This window comes from Nipponia nippon, unplaced genomic scaffold, assembly GCF_047370975.1.
Source record: "Nipponia nippon isolate SJK-2023a ecotype South Korea unplaced genomic scaffold, ASM4737097v1 scaffold_8, whole genome shotgun sequence".
Classification (NCBI taxonomy): Eukaryota; Metazoa; Chordata; class Aves; order Pelecaniformes; family Threskiornithidae; genus Nipponia; species Nipponia nippon.
The window spans coordinates 51,408,745-51,429,787 of NW_028262402.1; the positions used below are offsets into that span (position 1 = coordinate 51,408,745).

At 43.5% G+C, this 21,043-nt stretch overlaps 2 protein-coding genes across 5 annotated transcripts in view; both read right to left on the bottom strand.

The window, feature by feature from the left end:
* ARSB (arylsulfatase B) overlaps window positions 1–9,063 on the bottom strand; it is a 77,463-nt gene extending 68,400 nt beyond the window's left edge. For both annotated transcript variants that reach the window (XR_015700949.1, XM_087741520.1), the window contains exons 1-3: window positions 8,788–9,063; window positions 5,805–5,991; window positions 116–306 (exon numbers count right to left, since the gene is read on the bottom strand). Coding sequence is in view for 1 of the 2 variants with exons in the window: in XM_087741520.1 (XP_087597646.1) it covers window positions 116–306; window positions 5,805–5,991; window positions 8,788–9,063 (654 nt within the window). In the remaining variant the exon portion in view is untranslated. The remainder of the gene's footprint in view (window positions 1–115; window positions 307–5,804; window positions 5,992–8,787) is intronic.
* A 4,869-nt stretch (window positions 9,064–13,932) lies between these two features.
* The window catches only part of DMGDH (dimethylglycine dehydrogenase), a 50,694-nt gene continuing 43,583 nt past the window's right edge, over window positions 13,933–21,043 (bottom strand). For all 3 annotated transcript variants that reach the window (XM_087741519.1, XM_087741518.1, XM_087741517.1), the window contains 2 exons: window positions 15,363–15,497; window positions 13,933–14,684 (listed from right to left, as the gene is read on the bottom strand). In XM_087741519.1, the coding sequence (XP_087597645.1) occupies window positions 14,469–14,684; window positions 15,363–15,497 (351 nt within the window). In that variant the 3' untranslated portion in view covers window positions 13,933–14,468. The remainder of the gene's footprint in view (window positions 14,685–15,362; window positions 15,498–21,043) is intronic.

Genomic DNA, 21,043 nt, shown 5'->3' on the forward strand with positions numbered 1-21,043 from the left:
CCCTGCTGAAAAGTCCCAAATTACAGCTCAAGTGCAGGTCTCTCCATTAATATTTCATTAACATTTTTTTGAACATTCTTTAGTGCTAAAGTTATCAAACAGCTGCTGACTATACCTTCTCAGTTTTATGATTGGCTATAAGATCTATAGCTCTTTCTGTGAATAAATTAGTAGAGTACGTGTTTTTAAACCCAGTTGCAACTTCTTCTCCATCTCGAAAGTCCAGAGCGCAGCGTGTTATGTTCTTTGCTTTGATGAGGACACAACGGTCATGAGAATAATAATCCTCGCTCCCCAGAAGATAGCCTAGAACAAGAAAAGATGTCAAATAAGCAGGCCAACATAATGTCATATAAACAGATATATCAGGGGGAAAAGAAGTAAAAAATAAATGTCAAAACTTTAGTGGTTTTGAGCAGAAACACTCATCCAATATTTGACCATCTGTAGTGACAACCCTTGACAGGTCTAAGTAGCTCAACATTTAATACTTCATAGACTTTTTACTATTAATGCAAGTAGTAATTTCAAAACACAAAACATATTGAAAGCCGTTCAATGACTTTATATTCATAACTTGATATCAAATACATTAGCATTAAACTAATGCACTGATAGCAAAGGCAGTGACCTATCTGTGTACTACTCTGATTTTCAGTTGGTATGATTTTGTTTATTTATGTTTTCACATAAGACCTCTCTCTCTATTAGAAAGTTCGGATTTTTTTTTATTGATTCAAAAATATCAAAATATGAAGCATTTTTTTATGTCAGCTGTAAAGCAACTTCTGATCCACTGCTGACACCAACTGGTGAAAGAAAGACACTATTATTTAAAGATACCCAAAAGAAATTATGCAAAAACTCCAGAGGTATAGATTTGCTCCTATCAAAAGCTATCCTGTTAAGCATTGAGTGCCTTTGCTTTTCATTGACCAGAAACAAATCTCTTCAGAATTTTTTTAATCTCAGTAATTATTACTTTGGAAATTAGATTTCAGCTTTATTCCCCAATACCCTGAAAAGAGATAAATCTGCAAAAATATATTCTGAAGTTCTCCAAAACCAAACTAAAATTGGGGACAAAAACCCCAAATGGAGGAACTTCACTTTAAGTTCCGTTCAGCAGCTTCAAATATAATTACTTGCGCAAAAAAGTATGTACAGGAAGAATGAAGTTCTGTTTTAAATACAATATAAACTTCTAATACATTTTCAGGAGGAAAAAATGGCTTTTGTTTCAAAGCACAAGGAGAGATTTTGTGGGCAGACTGCTTACATCAATGTACTCAGAGCCACAAGTTGCGTTTTTCCATTTTGAGCGCCAGTGGGGCAGACACCGCGTCAAGTTTGCTGAAGAATCAAATGCCCCTTAATTGCAATCAACACCTACTGAAATTACATGAACATTATAGGATATTAAACTGCTACAGTCTCTGAAAAATAATATCATGTTGGTCACCCAACAACCATGCTCAGAGCCAGCCTGTATTAAGGCCCGTGCATTAAGAGCCTGCTCTCTCCCAGGGTGAGATTTCACAAGGAGCACCAATGAGCCTATCTACATCTATGCTGTCAAAAAGATCGCAGACTCCTGCAAAGGCATGGGAGGAGGCATATATGTTTAAGCAACAAGACATTATATTACAATCCATATATATTAGCTTAATTCAGTTGTGAAACCATGGCCCCAACGTCCCCGAAGAGTCAAAACAATCTAAGGGAACAGTTCTTCCCACCTGAAGTTTGGATTGCCTGTCCTGGTTTCGGCTGGGATAGAGTTAATTTTCTGACACACTAATGCGTTTTTCTCAATCCCTTTGGCAGCAGAGTGCAGGCTACAATTTGCTTTCACTTGGAGGGGCGTCCAGTACACCTGGAATTGACTTCCCCAGGGGTGGAAACACAGCCCCACCATTTGCCATGGACTGATCCAGACTGCACTGGAACAGGGTGAAGCTCTGCAACACCTGCAATACGTTGATGACATCATCGTGTGGGGCAACACAGAAGAAAAGGATTTTGAGAAAGGGAAGAAAATAGCCCAAATCCCTCTGAAAGCTGGTTAATCCTTCTGAAAGCTGGTTTTGCCATAAAACAAAGTAAGATCAAGGGACCTGCACAGGAGATCCAGTTTTAGAAATAAAATAGCATGATGGATGTCATCAGATCCCAATGGACATGATCAACACAATAACAGCTATGTCCCCACCAACCAGCAAAAAGGAAACACAAGCTTTCTTAGGCGTTGTGGGTTTTTGGAGAACACATATTCCAAATCTCAGTCTCACTGTAAGCCCTCTCCATCAAGTGACCCAGAAGAAGAACGATTTCAAATGGGACCCTGAGCAGCAACAAGCTTTTGAACAAATTAAACAGGAGATAGTCCATGCATTAGCCCTTGGGCCAGTCCGGGCAGTACAAGATGTAAAAAATGTGCTCTACACTGCAGCCAGGGAGAACGGCCCTACCTGGAGCCTCTGGTAGAAAGCACCGGGGGAGACTCGAGGCCGACCCCTAGGGTTTTGGAGTTGGGGATACAGAAGATCTGAGACCTGCTATATTCCAACTGGAAAAGAGATATTGGCAGCATATGAAGGGGCTCGAGCCGCTTCAGAAGTGGTTGGTACTGAAGCACAGCTCCTCCTGGCACCCCAACTGCCAGTGCAGGGCTGGATGTTCATAGGGAGGATCCCCTGTACACATCATGCAACTGATGCTACCTGGAGTAAGAGGGTAAGAAACAATATGCTCTGTTCACTGATGGGTCCTGTTGTCTTGTGGGGAAGCATCGGAGGTGGAAAGCTGCTGTATGGAGTCCTATACGACAAGTTGCACAAACTGCTGAAGGAGAAGGTGAATCGAGTCCATTTGCAGAGGTGAAAGCCATCCAGCTGTCTTTAAATATTGCTGAATGAGAAAAATGGCCAGTCCTTTATCTCTGCACTGACTCATGGATGGTGGCAAATGCCCTGTGGGGGTGGTTACAGCAATGGAAGCAGAGCAACTGGCAGCACAGAGGCAAACCCATCTGGGCTGCCACACTGTGGCAAGATATTGCTGCCCCAATAGAGAAACTGGTTGTAAAAGTACATCACGTTGATGCTCACATACCCAAGAGCTGGGCCACTGAAGAACATAAACCAACAGACGGATCAGGCTGCTAAGGTTGAAGTGGCTCAGGTGGGTCTGGACTGGCAACATAAGGGTGAATTATTTCTAGCTCCATGGGCCCATGACACCTCAGGCCATCAAGGAAGAGATGCAACATATAGATGGGCTCATGATCAAGGGCTGGACTTGACCACAGACACTATTGCACAGGTTATCCATGAATGTGAAACATGCTCTGCGATCAAGCAAGCCAAGCAGTTCAAGCCTCTCTGGTATGGAGGACGATGGTTGAAATATCAATATGGAGAGGCCTGGCAGATTGATTATACCACACTCCCACAAACCTGCAAGGCAAGCACCATGTGCTTACAATGGGGGAAGCAAGCACCAGATGGCTGGAAACATATCCTGTGCCCCATGCCACCACCCGGAACACTATCCTGGGCCTTGAAAAACAGGTCTTATGGCACATCAGATAGAATTGAGGCTTTTATATACTCTAGAAGGGGATAAAATCCCTGTAGTGCACATAAAAAATATGATGGGGAAGACAGTCTGGGTTATTCCTGCCTCAGGCAGAGGTAATCCCATTCGTGGGATTGCTTTTGCTCAAGGACCTGGGTGCCCTTGGTGGGTAATGCAGGAGGATGGGGAAGTCCAATGTGTACCTCAAGGGGATTTGATTTTGGGTGAGAATAGCCAATAAATTAAATTGTATTATGCTAATTGCGATATAAAACATTATATATCATCACTTCTATGGTGGCTATATGCCATATCAATAGTATTGCAGTAAGAATCACCTAGATTGATGAAGAATGAACTTTGATGAAAACCGAGCAAAGCGCAGTGATAATGGTACCAGAACTCGCTTCAGCATGCGACAATCCAACACCACACACCATCTATCCTACCCTGAAGCACTCTATGGGAGCCCAAAGTCATGGACTAAATGAACACAATGAACATTTTATAGGGAATGATATCTCTGTGTGTATATATATATATATATACATAAAAAGACAGGAAAAGCAGCAGTGATTAATTGGAATGTATTGGAAAGGGTATGACCTGGGCATGATGTAGACGGTACAGAATAAGGGGTGGATACTGTCCCGGTTTCAGCTGGGATAGAGTTAACTTTCTTCCAAGCAGCAGGCATAGTGCTATGTTTTGGATTTAGCATGAGAATAATGTTGGTAACACACTGATGTTTTAGTTGTTGCTAAGTAGGGCTTACACAAAGTCAAGGACTTCTCAGCTTCTCATGCTCTACCGATTGAGAAGGCTGGAGAGGCACAAGAAGCTGGGAGTGGGCACAGCCAGGACAGCTGACCCAAATTGGCCAAAGGGCTATTCCATACCGTATGACATCATGCTCAGTATATAAACGAGGGGAAGGCTGGCTGGAGGGCTGCTGCTCAGGAACTGGCTAGGCATTGGTCAGCGGGTGATGAGCAACTGCATTGTGCATCACTTATTTTGTATATTCTTTTATCATCACTATTATTATTATTATTGTTGTTTATTATTATTATTATTTTCCCTTCCTTTTCTGTCCTATTAAACTGTCTTTATCTCAACCCACGAATCTTCCTTCCCCCCCACCCCCAATTCTCTCCCCCATCCCACTGTGGGGCAGGGGAGTGAGCAAGCAGCTGTGGAGTGTTTAGCTGCCTGCTGAGTTAAACCACAACATCGCCACTGTCTATAACAGGCATGTAGCATAACCAGGCTCTTCATTTAAGTACCTAACGTTAGACAAGAAAAATGTGGACTTCAGCTCAAGTTTCTTTGTACCTTACTTTCTCAGAAGTGGGCAGCAGTAGTATCAACAACTTTCAAAGCTATTTTGAAGACGATGAACTGTTTTGAAATTATCCATTCTATGTAAGTGTCTTAAAAACAACTAAGTGGAAATGGACAACTTTGCATTCAGTACCACACAGAATGAGACGTATTTCCTGATTCACATAACATCTGTGGCACTTGTGCAAAACTAATAAACGTCCAATCAATACTGGGACGCGAGCCTTTGCGAGAGGAAGAATAAACAACATGTAGCTACAAGTTGCTTTGTAAGACACTCATACTTGGACAATCTAGTTCTGGCATTATTTTTTTAATCTGAGGATTTAACTCAATAACTTGTGAGTTCCTGCAACAGGCCTTTTGGATACCATTTTATAGAGGCTCTCACACCATCTTCCTTGCCACAGGCTCTGGAAAACCAATTCACAAAGCATGAACACAGTGTGGTACAATGTCGATTTCTCTTGAAAATATCAGCTTTTAGAAATGCAGCATTATTTGCAGAGCAAGTGATGTCTACTGTCTGATCTAACACAAAATGTTGAGATTAAAGACACTTATAAAAAACAAACCAGTCACTACACCTTAAATCTTCTAACCATCATGGAACCAAATTAAATCCAGATTCATAAGAGAGAAATATTTTCTTTGGAGCCACTCAATAATTATGATTTTTTTTTTTTTCTTCAATAAGTTGTAAGGCTTCGGCATGCATTTAAGGCACTACCTTATTTTAAGCAGTTATACTTCAGAAACATGCATGCCCTGGTAATGATTTACTCATACGCTAAGAGTAAATCTGCTGTTCTTAGAAGAATTGGGCAGTTTCTTATCATTTTTAACACTTCATTTATTGCCATGTTAAATCTAACCATTACCAAAGTAAGTATCAAATCCTCTGCGGGTTGGAAGGCATTCTTTTCTGTACATCCCTAAATGCCACTTCCCCACCATGTGAGTAATGTATCCCGCCTCTTGAAGTAGCTCTGGGAGGAGTTTCTCATCCAGTGGCAAACAGCTGGGCTGGCACGGCCAAATTATCTGGTGTTGTAAACCTGTGTGGATCTAGGAGAGAAAAGAAGGATGTGAGATTAGTCACAACACAGCAACGTGTTACCGTAGGCTACTTTATAAGCAGGTGCAAAAAGAAACAAAGCTACACCAGAGGCTAGCATTAGTTTTAGGGCCTTCTGTCTTCACTGATGTAGCACCAAGAAAGATGGGGAAGCCGCAGAGGGAGGGCAGGGGGAATGTGGAGGAAGACAAGGAAATAGTATCGCAGGGGTTTACAAGACATTCACAGGCATAAATCCAGTGCAATAAAAAAAAAGCAAAGCCTTTTGCGCTGTCATCTAAAAATCTTACAGGTAATAATTACCATTATGGTCTCTTTGATGGCTAGGGACAACATCTCAACATGGAGTGAGAGATTTTTAAACGGGATGGAGATGGGCAAAAAGGCATGGCAGGTAAAGCTACCGAGCTTTTGCCTGTATCAGAGAACAGTCACCGGAGGAAAGGGTGCTAAAGGCCAAGACAGTGCTTTTTGCTTTACTCTTCTAAATGTACATTATATACACACATTTATATATTTATGTACTTAAATTGAGTGTGAGCACTTTTACAAAAAAAAGCATACTGGGGATAACACAAGTTTTAGACACTGCCTAGATCTGACCTCTGATAGTTCCACGTAAGTTTCCAATCTTAACCAGTGGTGAATTTTGTATCTCTTTACAAAAGTATGACTGATAACGATACTCCAACTGCTACACTTTGCTTGATGCAAGAAATCTCTTCAGTGACTGTGTACTATAAGCTGACTTTTGTCAACTCTCCTATCTCCTCCAGAAAAAAAAAACAGCACTACCCTAAACTTAGGCCAGCAAACATACGCATACAAGCATAAATATCTTGTTTATTTACTAAATGTTTCTAGTAATCTGCCTCTGTCAAAGCACAGAACCTCCCAGACTCCCTAAAGCACAAGACAACAGATTTTATAACTCCACTAAGCACTTCAGTGTAGCAAGCTGCATGATTAATTTTTAAAGCATCATTTTAGCAACACTTTGAACTCACTTTCAAACCAAATAATCCCTGATCTTAGACAACTGGGTAAGCAGATACTCACAAAGGGCCTACTAGTTACTAATTTTCTTTGAAACAGGATCTGGAAAAAACCTTGTTTTTTTTAAATGCAGTATTACAAAACAGGTTATTAATATAGTGACAGACACAAGCTAGCAAAGCATTGTAATTTCTTCCACTGTCTCTAGAATACAATAAAAAGCAGAGGAAAATAATAACAATAATAATTAAAAAACCCTATAGTTTTCATAAACCAATACCTTTGCTCTTCTTTCTTCATGGACTGCAAGATGACTATCAAAATTCCAGCTCCAGATAGGACCAGATTTAGGTTATTTTTTCAAATCTCTGAGTAATTGCTAATCATACCAATGGAAAACAAAACAAAATCCCACATATTTGCTACATAATTATTTCCTGCACACAATGTCTCCTCAATTTTATAAAAAAATTACTTCCATTTTCTAGTATTATTTTACTGTTTTATAACAAGGTCAACATGACGATTAAATTATCAAGTCAGATGCATCTGATGAATTTAAATCAGGACCAAACTACGAGCATTTCCAATTTCCACTTTAAAGATCAGATGCAGTACTGTCCAGTTAACCCTGAGACATTTCTAGATAAGCACGTTCAGAATATGAACTGTATTCTAGAAACAGTCAAAATGAAAAAGTGTTTTAGGTTATTTACACAAAACAATTTAAACAGTTGGTTAAAAAAAAAAAAAGGTCAGTTACATCTTCCTATTCATTATTATTGACTCTTGGAGTTTTAGGAACAGAACAAACATTGCTTGGAAAGAGTAAGCACCAGCTACAAAAACCTTCCTTCGACAACAGATTACATGTGCTAATACAGGATGACATTTATTTTCATTCTGAACAGTTTCTTTGACAAATCACTATGGTTACCATGCATGTGCGGGACTTTTTGAGAGAGAGGGGAAGTTTCTCAAATACGCTTAACCCTTTGTGAGTTTCTCCTTTCTCTCTGGCTGTATTCTTCTCCCTACGCCCTGCCTTGTTTTTGCTGAAGTTGCAATAAAAAGAAGGGGGACGGGGGAAGTATAGCGGTATGATAAAGTCCAATTCTCACACCTGGGCAACTGAAAAAAATGGGAAACGTTATGACTAGGACCACGAAGCAGCGAGGCACCCTGACTAAGGATCAGTCTGCGTGCACTCCATCAAGAGGTGCACAAATGCCTACACCCATGTTACCATATGAAGGAGAATGCATAGGTTAGGATGCATTTAAATGCTGCACTGGAAAATAAGCTGCGTAAACTGAGAACGTAGCGCTTATCTGCTTCTGGCTGCATCTTGACTGCATGCCTGCCCAGTTCAGAAGCAGATAACATGACTGCAACGGGACTATTTTTCATGATACGCCGCCATGCCTGTTAATACAACTGAAGCGTAGAGAGCATCTCAGCTTTTCAGGAGCAGAACAACTTGCACTAAACCCACGCTTAGTTTGCTGCCGAGCTAGCGAGCCAGAACGAAGTGAAACAAGTTTGTCTGCAACTGGTCTTCGTGCAATAGCCTCCTCCCAAGCGCACCTCTGCATGAGATACACGGCCAAACGACACAGCGCTGCTGGCAGCAAGCCGGAGCCACCTGCTGACACGGCGGGAGGGGAAGGGGCCGGCAGGGCGCCGCTGCCGCCGGGGGGGAGCGCGGAGGCTCTCCCGCGGGCATCGCCGCCCCGGGGCAGCACCTCCGGGACCGAGCTTCCGCGGGTGCCCCCCGACCCGCGCCCTACCTGGTAGCGGCCGCTGAGGAGCTGGCTGCGGGAGGGGGTGCAGAGCGGCTGGGTGTAGTACCGCTCCAGCCGCACGCCGCCCGCCCCCAGCGCGTCCAGCCGCGGCGTGCGGATGGCCGAGCCGTGCCAGCCCACGTCGCCCCAGCCCAGGTCGTCGGCCAGCACCAGCACCAGGTGCGGGGCGGGCGGCCGCGCCGCCGCCGGCCGCGGGAGCAGGCAGAAGGGCAGGCAGAGGAGCAGGCAGAGCGGCGGCGGGCCGCCCGCCCGCCGCGCCATCCCCGCCACCAGGAACTGGGCCGCGGGCACCGCCCCGGGGACGGGCCGCGGCGGCGGCAGCGCCCGGCTCCTCCCGCCGGGCGGGACGGGGCTGCGGGGGCGGCGGCCTGCGGCGCCCTGCTCGGCGGCGGCCCGGCGGGGCTGGGCCGGGGCCGGGGCCGGGGGCGGGGGCGGGGGCCGGCCCGCCGCGCCCCCCTGCGCCGGCTCGGGCCGGGCCTGTGGAGCGGCGCACAAGGCCCCGCGGTGCCTGCGGCGGGGTGAAGGCGGTGCGGCTTTAGGCCCGTTAGTTTATGAAACGAGTCAAAAAAAAAGAGATTGCAAAGTTGTTGCCGGTGTTAGCAGGGTACCCAACTCAGCGATGCTGGAGTTCATCTTGCTTCAATTGCTACGTGAAACATCCATTTTAAGCCACGGGCTCTCCTGGGGGAACCAGGGAGCTGTTTGCAAGCGTGTGTCTCAAGTCAGCTGTGTTTCCAAGGAAGTCAGCACGACGCTTTGAGGACACAGTGTGTTCCGGTACAAGTAACTGGACTCTTATTTCTGCCTTCATATGCAACACCATGGCAGTTCATCCAGGTTTAATACTGCCAACAGCGTTTATTCTATGTGTAAGCAAAGCGGGACAGCTGCAAGACAGCCATGGCCTTGCTGCTTGTCCTCCCGTGCTACAGCCTGGGAAAGACAAACTGCCACCGCCACTGAAGAAGCAGCTGAGCTGTGCAAGATGGCAGTCATTCCTGTAGGAGAAAAGTGCATGGCCTCTCTCCTGCCATCACCAGCTCCTGCTCTCATCCCCTCCCCTGCCCACCCCTTCCGCAAAATCACGAGCAACCCAGTGCTTTTTTCGCTTCATTTTGTTCATATGGATGAGAAGTCGTGATCGAGGTCTGGCTGTAAGATGGTGCTTGTGACTGTTACTGAGTAGGAAGGAAGTGAAGCAACCCAGAAGCAGAAATAACAGCTATGTCAACAGGGCTGTTTCTTCAAACTGTGTAATCTTCTAAAGCAATATTGTAAACGACCATTACCTTAGTTATAATCTCGATGAAATATCTAAGACTGTGAAAGGACAGAAATAGCTGTCAACTCTGATCGATGTTCATCCATGGAATACATATAAATTTCAGTGGCCAGTTAAAGATCAAATAACCATGTGTTTCACATTTAGGTGGAATGGTATGGTACACACGTGCATTTCCAAATTTATGTAGCCGTTTGGTAACAGGTAAAAGAACCATCCACGTCAAAAAACATATTTCTCAGTAAGAAAGGCAAATATTGAGTATGCCAGACTCCTGTTTACTTTCTTTTTGATTGACAAGTCTCTGCGGAAAGAAAGTTCCTGCTCCTATGAGTGAAGTCTAGTGGATAAGTCTACAAATTTACCAGACTTTTTTTATAAATCCCAAAGAATTCCCTGCTGGTTTGAAAACAACAGCAATGAGTGATGCCACATTTTTTTCTACAATAAGAATGTGTCTGTCCACAGCAACAATACTGTCCTGAAGTCAGTTTTCCCTGAAGTAAATTCCAGGATTGCTGACAAGCTGGTATGTGACTATGAGTTACATTTTCTTTGTTGAGATGTGATTCATACTGTTCAAAAGGCTGGAAAGTTCCAATTTATCTTGTTTTTAGTTCAGATCCCATCACCAGTCACAGTTGTCTCACTGAATTGTATATTTTACTAACTTCTTCCATGTCCTTATTATAGGTAAAGTTCCATTCAAATGTTTCCATTCCCATGGAAACCATTCTTGTTCATTCAAAAGAATTACTTTGAAAATATACACAGTGCTGGTGAAATCAGAAATGTTGGATACAAATTTTGGAATAAAATTCAGAATAGCTATTCACTTGACATATTTCCGAAGGTATGAGGGTGTTCAAGTGCAGCTGAACTCATATTCCCTTGTAGAGGAGTGTCAAGAGTTACTGGTTATCCTGCTCCACCAGAACTGGATAACCTGGTTGCCTGAACTGCCAGAGTTAAACATTAAGTTGTACCATCTAAAACATACACAGCAGATACTGCACAGTCACAGTCTGGATGCTGCTGCCTGTCATATTTTCTTAGTGTTTGTTTGTTTTTTTATTACTGCTTGAGGGATTTGGAATCCCAATTAGAAAATACTATTTATATCAGAGAGTGTTCTCTTGAATCAAAAGAATAAATCCTCGAAATGGTCTGTGTTCAGTCCGGCATGTTTCAGTGTACCTTTTCTGAATTTGGGGTTGAATAATTTGGCAGCTGTTTTGAGGTCAATGATTAATGAAGTCATTAGAGTGACACACAAGATTATGGTATCCATGTCTATTTATCATTCCACACAAAGTATGTACATGGCATATCTTGCCATAGCACATGGGAACTTTGGAACAAAAATTCAAATGGTAGTAGTAACATCTACTCTGGTGTACCAAAACTCTCTGGAGATGGAAAAAGAACAAAGGAAAATGACAGAAAATATGTCTGAGAAAACTGCCTTTTGACATGTCCTGATGTCTCCACGCACAGAAATTTGAACATTTCAGAAAATTTCCTAGACAACCAACTGTCATTTTCACCTCATTACAGAGGTGTCTCCTCTGTTAGCTAATGGGGTTGCTGAAGACTCACAAGATGTCCCTGCCAGTCTTTCTGCCCTGGTATTTCTGTTTGACTGCTTAGAAGCCCTCTTAAAACATGGATGTACTACTGAAACATTCTTGCTCCTATTCACTTCCTCTTGCTGTATCCTGACACCACAAGTCTATGCAACACCATATCACAACACACAATGAAAGGAAGCAGTGACAGGAAACCACAAAAGCCACTGAACACTTCCCCCCCCTCATTTCTTCAGGTTTATCGTTTTCATTTTGTAACTATGAAAGACTGACTTAAATGCGTGAACCTGTCTGTGGGCATGATTTGTAAAGCTTCATCCCCTTACAGTTTAGTTTACTCATGCTGTGCAAAGTGCTGCAATGTTGAGCTATCCTAATAAATACTCGGTAAGCTGACTTGAGTGTCAGAGCAGTAAAAAAGAAGTTATGTCAACTAGGAAGCCCTGTCTTGATATGACTATCTATGCTACAGTGCTTCTAATACTCAGACATGCTTGTTTAAAACTACTTCAGGTATCTCTGCTCCTGAATGCATTGTTAAACAGAAAGCACAGCTGTTCTTAAGAGTTAACAGAGTGCAACAAGTTCTCAGAGACTCCATTTGTCTTATTTATGGTCAGTGATGAAGAGGGAGTTGTTTTGGTCTTACAAGTTGGCTGCAGGAAAGAAACTTTACTCTGCATTGCCTTGTCCCAGAAGCAGCATGCTACGGTTTTTGTCAGCTTCTCTAAATCTTGAAACTAAATGAAAATCAACTGGCCAAGGCTCAATCTTCATGAAACTTGGGTGACAACAGCGGTCAATGAGAAGTGCACAAGGAAATCAGTGTTTGGGCCTCTATAAAACTACACTGTAAAATGAGACAGGTAGCTGTCTGCACCAGCTACAAGGAGAAATTAGTGGTTGGGAGGTTACAGTTGGAAACGCGGTACAAGCCCATGGAGGGTACAGTTTCTGAGCTTACTTGACTGTAGGAATTACGTCTGTGATTCATTACCTTTTGCTTAGGCTGCAGAAGGCCTGCCCCTTCCACACAGTCAGACTGATCTCGTTGACATGTTAATGAATAGCACTTCTTTCTTCCAAGCTGGAAAAGGAGTTACAAACCTGATTCTAACTTCTAGACTGGGATGTGGAAGTTATCGTTGAAACAGAGTTTTGGCATAGTGAAGCTTATTAGGAAAGTATGTGTGAAATCCTGTCTCAGGATAACTGTTCCTGTACACTCCAGGACGTGGTGTCTAGTAAATTTGCATGTTCTTGGGAAATACTGAAATTCAAAACTGTGTTCCTAAATAGAAGAATATTGCATTGTGTTGTATTTTAGATTTCTTAAATTCTCAAGGAAACATAGTGGCTAACTGCTTCATTACAAATAATGTTACCTTTAGAAAAAGTAACATCTCTGATTGGTTCAGCAAAGTAGAATTAAATCACTTATGAAAGCATAACAGAGAATAATTTCTGAATGGATTTTTTACTCAAGATGATAGTACTACATGCAAACCTGCCAAAGCTTGTATATTTTATTTTGACCTGCTCTGGTCAAGCTGCAATGGCAGCTTACTTTAGCAAGAGTAAGTGTTCGTTATTCGTATTGTGTTTCTCCTGGTATATTCTATTTATATGTTTGCTTCTTTGCTGAAGATTTAGAGGCACCAACTCCGTTGGAGAAAGTACATTTTGGACATTATTCATATTCATATGTACTTCGAAAAGGTTTATCTATAGCCTAAGGGAGAGTGTTTCTCTTTGTAAGTTGGAAATTGTGACATTCTTCTTATTCAAAAGAATTGTTGAGCGTATTATGGAATTCAGAAGAGTGTTTTAATAATTTAGTGTGTTCCCATCATTTACTTCGGGTTATTGAATATTTAGCACTGAATAAAGCTCCTCTGCTGTGAATTTAATTATATTTTTTTCATTGTTAATATTTCTGTGTAATAACATATGGATCTTACTGCTGTTCAATCTATAATTAACACTAAAAGGAAGAACAGAAGTTCTCTGCTGTCTGCCTAGCTCTTCAGATTTAGAACAGTAAATCCATGATACAATACTTTAAGTTCTGTTCAAAATTGAGCAATAACAGCCTGTGTGTTGTAGAATATTACATGTAATCTACCAGATGATTCATAAAAAATAATAACAAATGGGCTTCCTATAGCTGTTTCATTAAGAAGAACTAGATTTTGATCTTCTGTGAGAATTTCTGCCAGGGTGACGCATTGGGAAAAAATGTTAACAGTTCAGTTTGCCTTTAATATTGACTTTATTATTTTTAATGATTGCTGGGATGTATTTCAATTCCTTAGGAAGCATTTCTGTGCACGTACTAGTGATACTATTCCAATGATAAGTTTGCAATGTCATGTTGTAAGGAGCCAGGATAAGCTACTTTACCCTGAGGACAGGCAAAGGAGAAACTGAGTGTCAAGGAGGAGGAAGAATTTGGTATTGGCCAATACCAAGAGCATCTTTCTCCTCCACATTAATTCAGATCTGCCAGTCAATGTGGGAGCAAGCTGAATCGAGGATCTACTCATTCCTTGCCACTTTCTGCTCACAAGTGCTACTGAGAAGGGGGAACACATACTGACTGTGCTCAGATCTCTAATGTGAATAGCCCATACAAGGAAGCAAGAGGGTAACACCATCAAATTTCTCACTGATGTAATGGCTATGAGGATCTTGTGTTTAGTAATTAGCAAATCTGAGTAGTTTATTTCTCTTAATTTCATGCATATTAATGGAACTATTGCCTACTGCACAATTTGCTGTATCCTCATTTCTGTTTATATTTTGGGACTTTCACCCCTTCTCTGAAGGCGCATTCTCGTTGGTTCAGTCAGCACCAGTGGCTCTTGTATAACAGTTGCTGGATAATTTTTTCCTAAAAGTTCAACTTCCAATTTCTGCCCAACTTTGCTGAGTTCTGTGGGAACATATGCAAAAGCCAGACTCTGCTGACCACTGTAACTAAAACTGCCAGATGTGGTGTTGCCAATAACCTGAAAAAAAACACAAATATTTATCTTTATTTTCAAGATGCAGTGAGGTTTTCTTAAAAAAAAACCAAACAAACCAAATAACTATACATCTCATATACTGGTTTTGGTATACACACTTCAGACATCAAGCAAGTTTCAAGTGTGTCATGCAGTTTATAATATTCTCTACTGGGGGTGACATCACCTTGAACTGCGCATTTTTTGCTCCTTGAAAAAACAGTCTTGTCCTATTGTGTTCAATTAAGTTTTCACCAGAACAAACACTATACACATGCATATGTTTGTTATATACAATAATTTAACTGCTAGTGAGCGTTTCAACACGTAATCAGTGCTGAAGTGTGGAGGCCTAAACTTTGCTGTTTTTCTCTTTCTTTTAAGTGAATAGCAAAAGTGTTGTTAGGACAATGGTGAACTTGCAGGAGAAAAGAATGGATGAGTTAATACTTTAGTCTGTTCCAACTCTAGTTTCTGTGACTTGATGGTATTTCACATTTTCTTTGTAGATCTTTAGTTAGTCTTTTCTTCTTGCTTGAAGATTAGAAAACGCTTATCATAGCTTCAAATTGTTCTGTGCCCGTAAAACAAAAATAATGCATTCACACTTGAAACACAAAGTTAGATTCTGTTTGTGGAGAATTAACATTAGTTTCTTGTAACATGATCTATAGTCCTTACCTTGCCATTATGCCAAACACTTTCATTTCCCTCTGGATCGACGTTATCTGTTTCCAGGGTGAGATACACTAGTCGTCGTTTGAGCCCCTTTTCTTTAATCTGCTTCAGTGCTTGCTTTCCTGTAAAGTCTGCTGGCTGAAAAAAATGTAAGATAATGATGCTATATGGTTATTTGGGTTCTGCAAAAAGTTTAGAGATACAAGCGTTTAAATTTGTCTTCATTTGTTTTCCTATCACTTAAGTATTCTGTATGAAACATAGATGAAATAAAATCTTTGACAGATATTGTATCTTGTATCTTGGTGGTTTTATATTGGTACATTATATCTTGGTAACTTTATTGAGTATATTAGTTTTTCTAGTTCTCAGTCCTTTAATATCCGTAATTCCAAATGCAGTAGAAATACATATGTAGTGAGACGTGTGTTACAAGACTGACTGCCCAGTTAATGTTGTGAGCCAGAAAACTGCGTTTCATTTCAGTTTCTATAAAAACCCTGCAATACCAACACTCAAATCCTAAAGCCCTGGCCTCCCTATGTGGACACACATCCTTTTTGATGCCATCAGCAACCACGACAGTAAGTTGTTACTATTCCACTTTGGTGTCTCTGCCAGGCTGCAGAGCTGGCAGTTTGCTCCATATTCTTGTTTTACGGTATGTTTTTTTCTCCCCTATCTACCATTTTATGGGATAATGCAGCATGTTACTTAAAAAATAATACTATCATTTGGAGTTCCCTTTTTCAGCTTGCGTAAAAAGGTACAAGCAGATTGTCATATTTCTAGAAGCAGGCTGCATAAATGGGTGACAAGTATGGGGGGAGCCATCAGAAAGTCTCTGAGTCCTAAAGGGTATATAAAACAGTATCTATTGCATGTGATAATATTGAGCTGATTCCACTGAACTAGTCTGATTCCATGGCCAGGTTCACAGATATAAGTTTATTTTGCCTACCAGTAGCTGTGAACCTGACTTTTCTCACATTGTTATCTCCTAGGTCTTAAGTGTAACTCAGACAACTTCCTTATTTAGTTGGCTGGGTAGAGAATAAATTGGAAAAAGAAGCCATAGAAAGAAGATTTGTTATAATCTTTGTGGTCCTGCACAGAATGCCTCAAGAACCAAGAGAAAGCCTCTTTCAAAGATGCTGGCAGCTTGGACAGAAGATAGAATAGTAATCAGGCTGGATATCATTATTGCTGATAACTGTGCAGTAAATATTAGGAACAGTGGCTTACAAAGTCTGCCTCTTCATTTATTCTTTAAAGGTATAGATCAGGCAGAAGAAAAGATTTGTATTCAGCTAATTTCCCAGATCCACACCGGCCTGCCCCCATGGGCAAGAACCATAATAGCAGCTACAAGTTCCTCTAGCTTTCCAGCCTTTGCTGAGAAGATGAGTAGCAGTGAAAGTTATTTTAAGACACTTGATCTTAGGACACTGTGACAGCTCTAGTAGGTCTGAAGCAGGAATTATATCCATCTGATGTGTGTTTAAGAGAAAAGAAGGGAAATATTGTTGAAGACATCAAAAATACTATTTCTGGTAATGTTCTTTAATTTCTGTAAAGAATTATTGCACTGTCAGAATTACAAGCAACACATACTATACTTGTACTTGGAATAGATTATTATGCAGTTAGTTCATCAGTTCTTATTTCTGTAGTTCTTGTTCAGGTTCACATATGTCTATGTGTAGGCTCAAAAGCAATTACTAAAGCGATGAGGAGTTTTTGAACTCTGAAAGATTAGACTCTGTAAGCACTAGTGGAAAACAGCTTAAGAACCAGTTATGGAGCAGTTAGTCTGAAAAGCAAGGTGGACCAACTGAGGATAAGGCAGGTGTTGCACATAAGGATCACAGATGGCCCCCTTTGAGAAAAGACAGCATGAAATACAGCCCAGATCAGAAAAAGAAGGGATTGTCAGGATTCATTTTGGAATATAACTTTCAAGATGCTGCTGGGAAAGATAAAGCAAAGATCTCAGACCAGACAATAACCAGCTACTGGCAGCTCCCTCTCGCTTTATAGAATTACATTTCTACTACACAGGAACATTTATGAAAGGAAACACCTACAACAGAATCATAGAATAGTTTGGGTTGGAAGGGACCTTTGAAGGTCATCTAGTCCAACCCCCTGCAATGAGCAGGGACATCTTCAACTAGATTAGGTTGCTCACAGCCATGTCCAACCTGACCTTGAACATTTCGAGGGATGGGGCATAAACCACCTGTCTTGGCAACCAGTTCCAGTGTTTCACCACCTCATTATAAAAAATTTCTTCCTTATATCTAGTCTGAATCTGCTCTCTCTTAATTTTAAATTTTTGTCCTATTGCAACAGGCCCTACTAAAAAGTCTGTCCCCATCTTTCTTATAAGCCCACTTTACATATTGGAAGGCTGCAATAAGGTCTCCCTGGAGCCTTCTGTTCTCCAGGCTGAACAGCCCCAACTCTCTCAGCCTGTCCTCATAGGAAGGGTGTTCCATCCCCCTGATCATTTTTGTGGCCCTCCTCTGGACCTGCTCCAGCAGGTCCATGTCCTTCCTGTGCTGAGGACCCCAGAGCAGTACTGCAGGTGGGGTCTCACCAGAGCAGAGTAGAGGGGCAGAATCACCTCCCTCGACCTGCTGGCCACGCTGCTTTTTATGCAGCCCAGGACACGGCTTTCTGGGCTGCGAGCGCACATTGCCGGCTTTTCATCCACCAGTACCCCCAAGTCCTTCTCGGCAGGGCTGCTCTCAATCCCTTCACCCCCCAGCCTGTATTGATACCACAGATTGCCCCGACTCATGTGCAGGACCTTGCACTTGGCCTTGTTGAACCTCCTGAGGTTCACATGGGCCCATTTCTCCAGCTTGTCCAGGTCCCTCTGGATGGCATCTCATCCCTCAGGCGCGTCAACCGCACCACTCAGCTTGATGTTACCTGAAAATTTGCTTAGGGTGCACTTGATCCCACTGTCTATGTCGTTGATGAAGATATTGACTCAGTCAGTGAGGCATGTGGTGGCAGCAACAGTAAGGCCCATGAATGGGTGCTAGATTGGGGTGGAAAAGGGGGTTTCCTGAGCCGGGGAACCTGATAAAGAACCTCGTGGGGCTTTTGTGCCAAGAACCAGCAGCTCTCGCGAGCGAGGCGGACAGGGCTTGGGCGTTGCCGGGCTAACCACGGGAGAGTTATACGCCCCTAGGGAGCACCGCGACCAGGGCGTGGCACATCAGACAAGGCGCAGCGTGGCAGTTTGCACGGCAGTTTGCGCAGGCAGGGCGCAGTCAGCCGGCGAGCTCAACTTGTGGTCTTTGCCCTCCCAGAAGAGACCTAGCCATGGTTTCCGCCCGGGCAAGAGCCACCGTCAGAAGGGATGTGGCCACCCAGATGCAGCTCCCACTACAACATGCAGCCACCCAGGTCTCTGGCTGCAGGGAGTGCCAGAGCCTTGCTCTCGCGATGGACGGCTGAGACGTCACCTGCGTGAGGTGCGACCAGGTGGAGGATCTGCTCAGCGTGGTGGCAGAACTGAAAGAAGAAGTAGAAAGATGGAGGAGTATCAGGGAGTGCAAGAGGGAGATAGACTGGTGGAGCCACTCCCTACTATCCCACAGACAAGCGCACCAGATGGAAACATCAAGAGAAGCAGAGGCTCCCCTACCCTCTTGCCATCAGGCAGAAGGAGGGAACCTAAGAGAAGGAGGGTGATGGAAACAGATCCCTGCTCGGCGCAGCAGGCAAATCCTCTCCTGGCCTACCTCAGCCCCCCAGGTGCCCTTACACAATAGGTATGAGGCTCTGGAACTTGAAGGCCAGGAGGATGATGATGGGGACGAAGATCCATCCAGGGGGTTGACTGGGGTGAGCCAGTCAACCCCATGCATTACAACGGCTGCTGGTAAGAAAAAAAGAAGGATAACTGTCATAGGCAACTCCCTTCTGAGGGGAACAGAGGGCCCGATATGCCGACCGGACCCATCCCATAGGGAAGTCTGCTGCCTCCCCAGGGCCTGGGTCAGAGACATTTACTAGGAAGCTCCCTCGGCTGGTACAACCGTCTGGTTATTACCCGCTATTGGTTGTTCAGGTTGGCAGCGATGAGGTAGCCGAGAGAAGTCCAAAGATGATCAAAAGGGATTTCAGAGAACCGAGGCGATTACTTGAAGGATCAGGAGCGCAGGTCATGTTTTCTTCCATCCCGTCAGTAGCCGGGAGGCATACAGAAAGGAACAGGAAGACCCACCTCATCAACACGTGGCTCAGAGGCTGGTGCCAGCGGTGGAATTTGGGGTTTTTCAGTCATGGAGCAGTTTACATGGCACCAGGCCTGGTGGAGACAGATGGGGTTCACCTGTCGCAAAGGGGGAAGAGGATTCTGGCTCAGGAGCTAGCAGGCCTCATTGAGAGAGCTTTAAACTAGATTCGAAGGGGGAAGGGGAAAACCAGGCTTGCTAGGGAGGAGCCTAGGGGTGGCATGCCTGTGTTGGAGACGAGATCAATAGCCCAGCTGAAGTGCATTTATTGCATGGGCAATAAACAGGAGGAGCTGGAAGCCATTGCATGGCAGGAAAACTATGACATAGTTGCCATCACAGAAACATGGTGGGATAACGCTCGTGACTGGAGTGCCACAATGGATGGCTATAAGCTCTTCAGAAGGGATAAGCAAGGAAGGAGAGGTGGTGGGATAGCTCTGTATGTTAGAGAGTGTTTTGATTGTATAGAGCTCAATGATGGTAATGATAAGGTCGAGTGCTTATGGGTAAAGACCAGGGGGAAGGCCAACAAGGCAGATACCCTGGTGGGAGTCTGCTATAGATCACCCAACCAAGATGAAGAAACAGATGAAGAGTTCTACAAGTGGTCAGCTGAAGTCTCACGATCGCTAGCCCTTGTTCTTGTGGGAGACTTCAACGTACCAGATCTCTGCTGGAAATACAGAGAGGAGACAGTCTCGGAGGTTCCTGGAGGGTGTGGAAGAGAACTTCCTGACACAGCTGGGAAGCGAGCCAACCAGGGGAGGTGCCCCACTGGACCTGCTGTTTAAGAACAGAGAGGGCCTGGTGGGTGATGGGGTGGTTGGAGGCCGTCTTGGGCTCAGCGACCATGAAATGACAAAGTTTTCAATTCTTGGAGAAGTAAGGAGGGGGGTCAGCAGAACTGGTACCTTGGACTTTCGGAGGGCAGACCTTGCCCTGTTCAGGAGCCTGGTTGACAGAGTCCCTTGGGAGGCAGTCCTGAAGGGCAAAGGAGTCCAGGAAGGCTGGAGGTTATTCAAGATGGAAGTCTCAAAGGCACAGGAGCAGGCCGTCCCCATGTGCCATAAGTCGAGCATGTGGGGGAGAAGACCGGCCTGGCTGAACAGGGAGCTTTGGCTGGAACTCAGGAAAAAAAGGAGAGCCTACCACCTTTGGAAGAAGGGGCAGACTACAAGGATATTGTTAGGTTATGCAGGGAGAAAATTAGAAAGGCAAAAGCCCAGCTAAAACTTAAACTGGCCATGGCAGTTAAAGATAACAAAAAATGTTTTTACAAATATATCAGCGACAAAAGGAGGGCCAAGGAGAATCTCCCTCCTTTGTTGGATGCAGAGGGAAACATAGTGACAGAGGACAAGGAAAAGGCTGAGGTACTTCACGCCTTCTTTGTCTCAGTCTTTAATAGTCAGACGAGTTATCCTC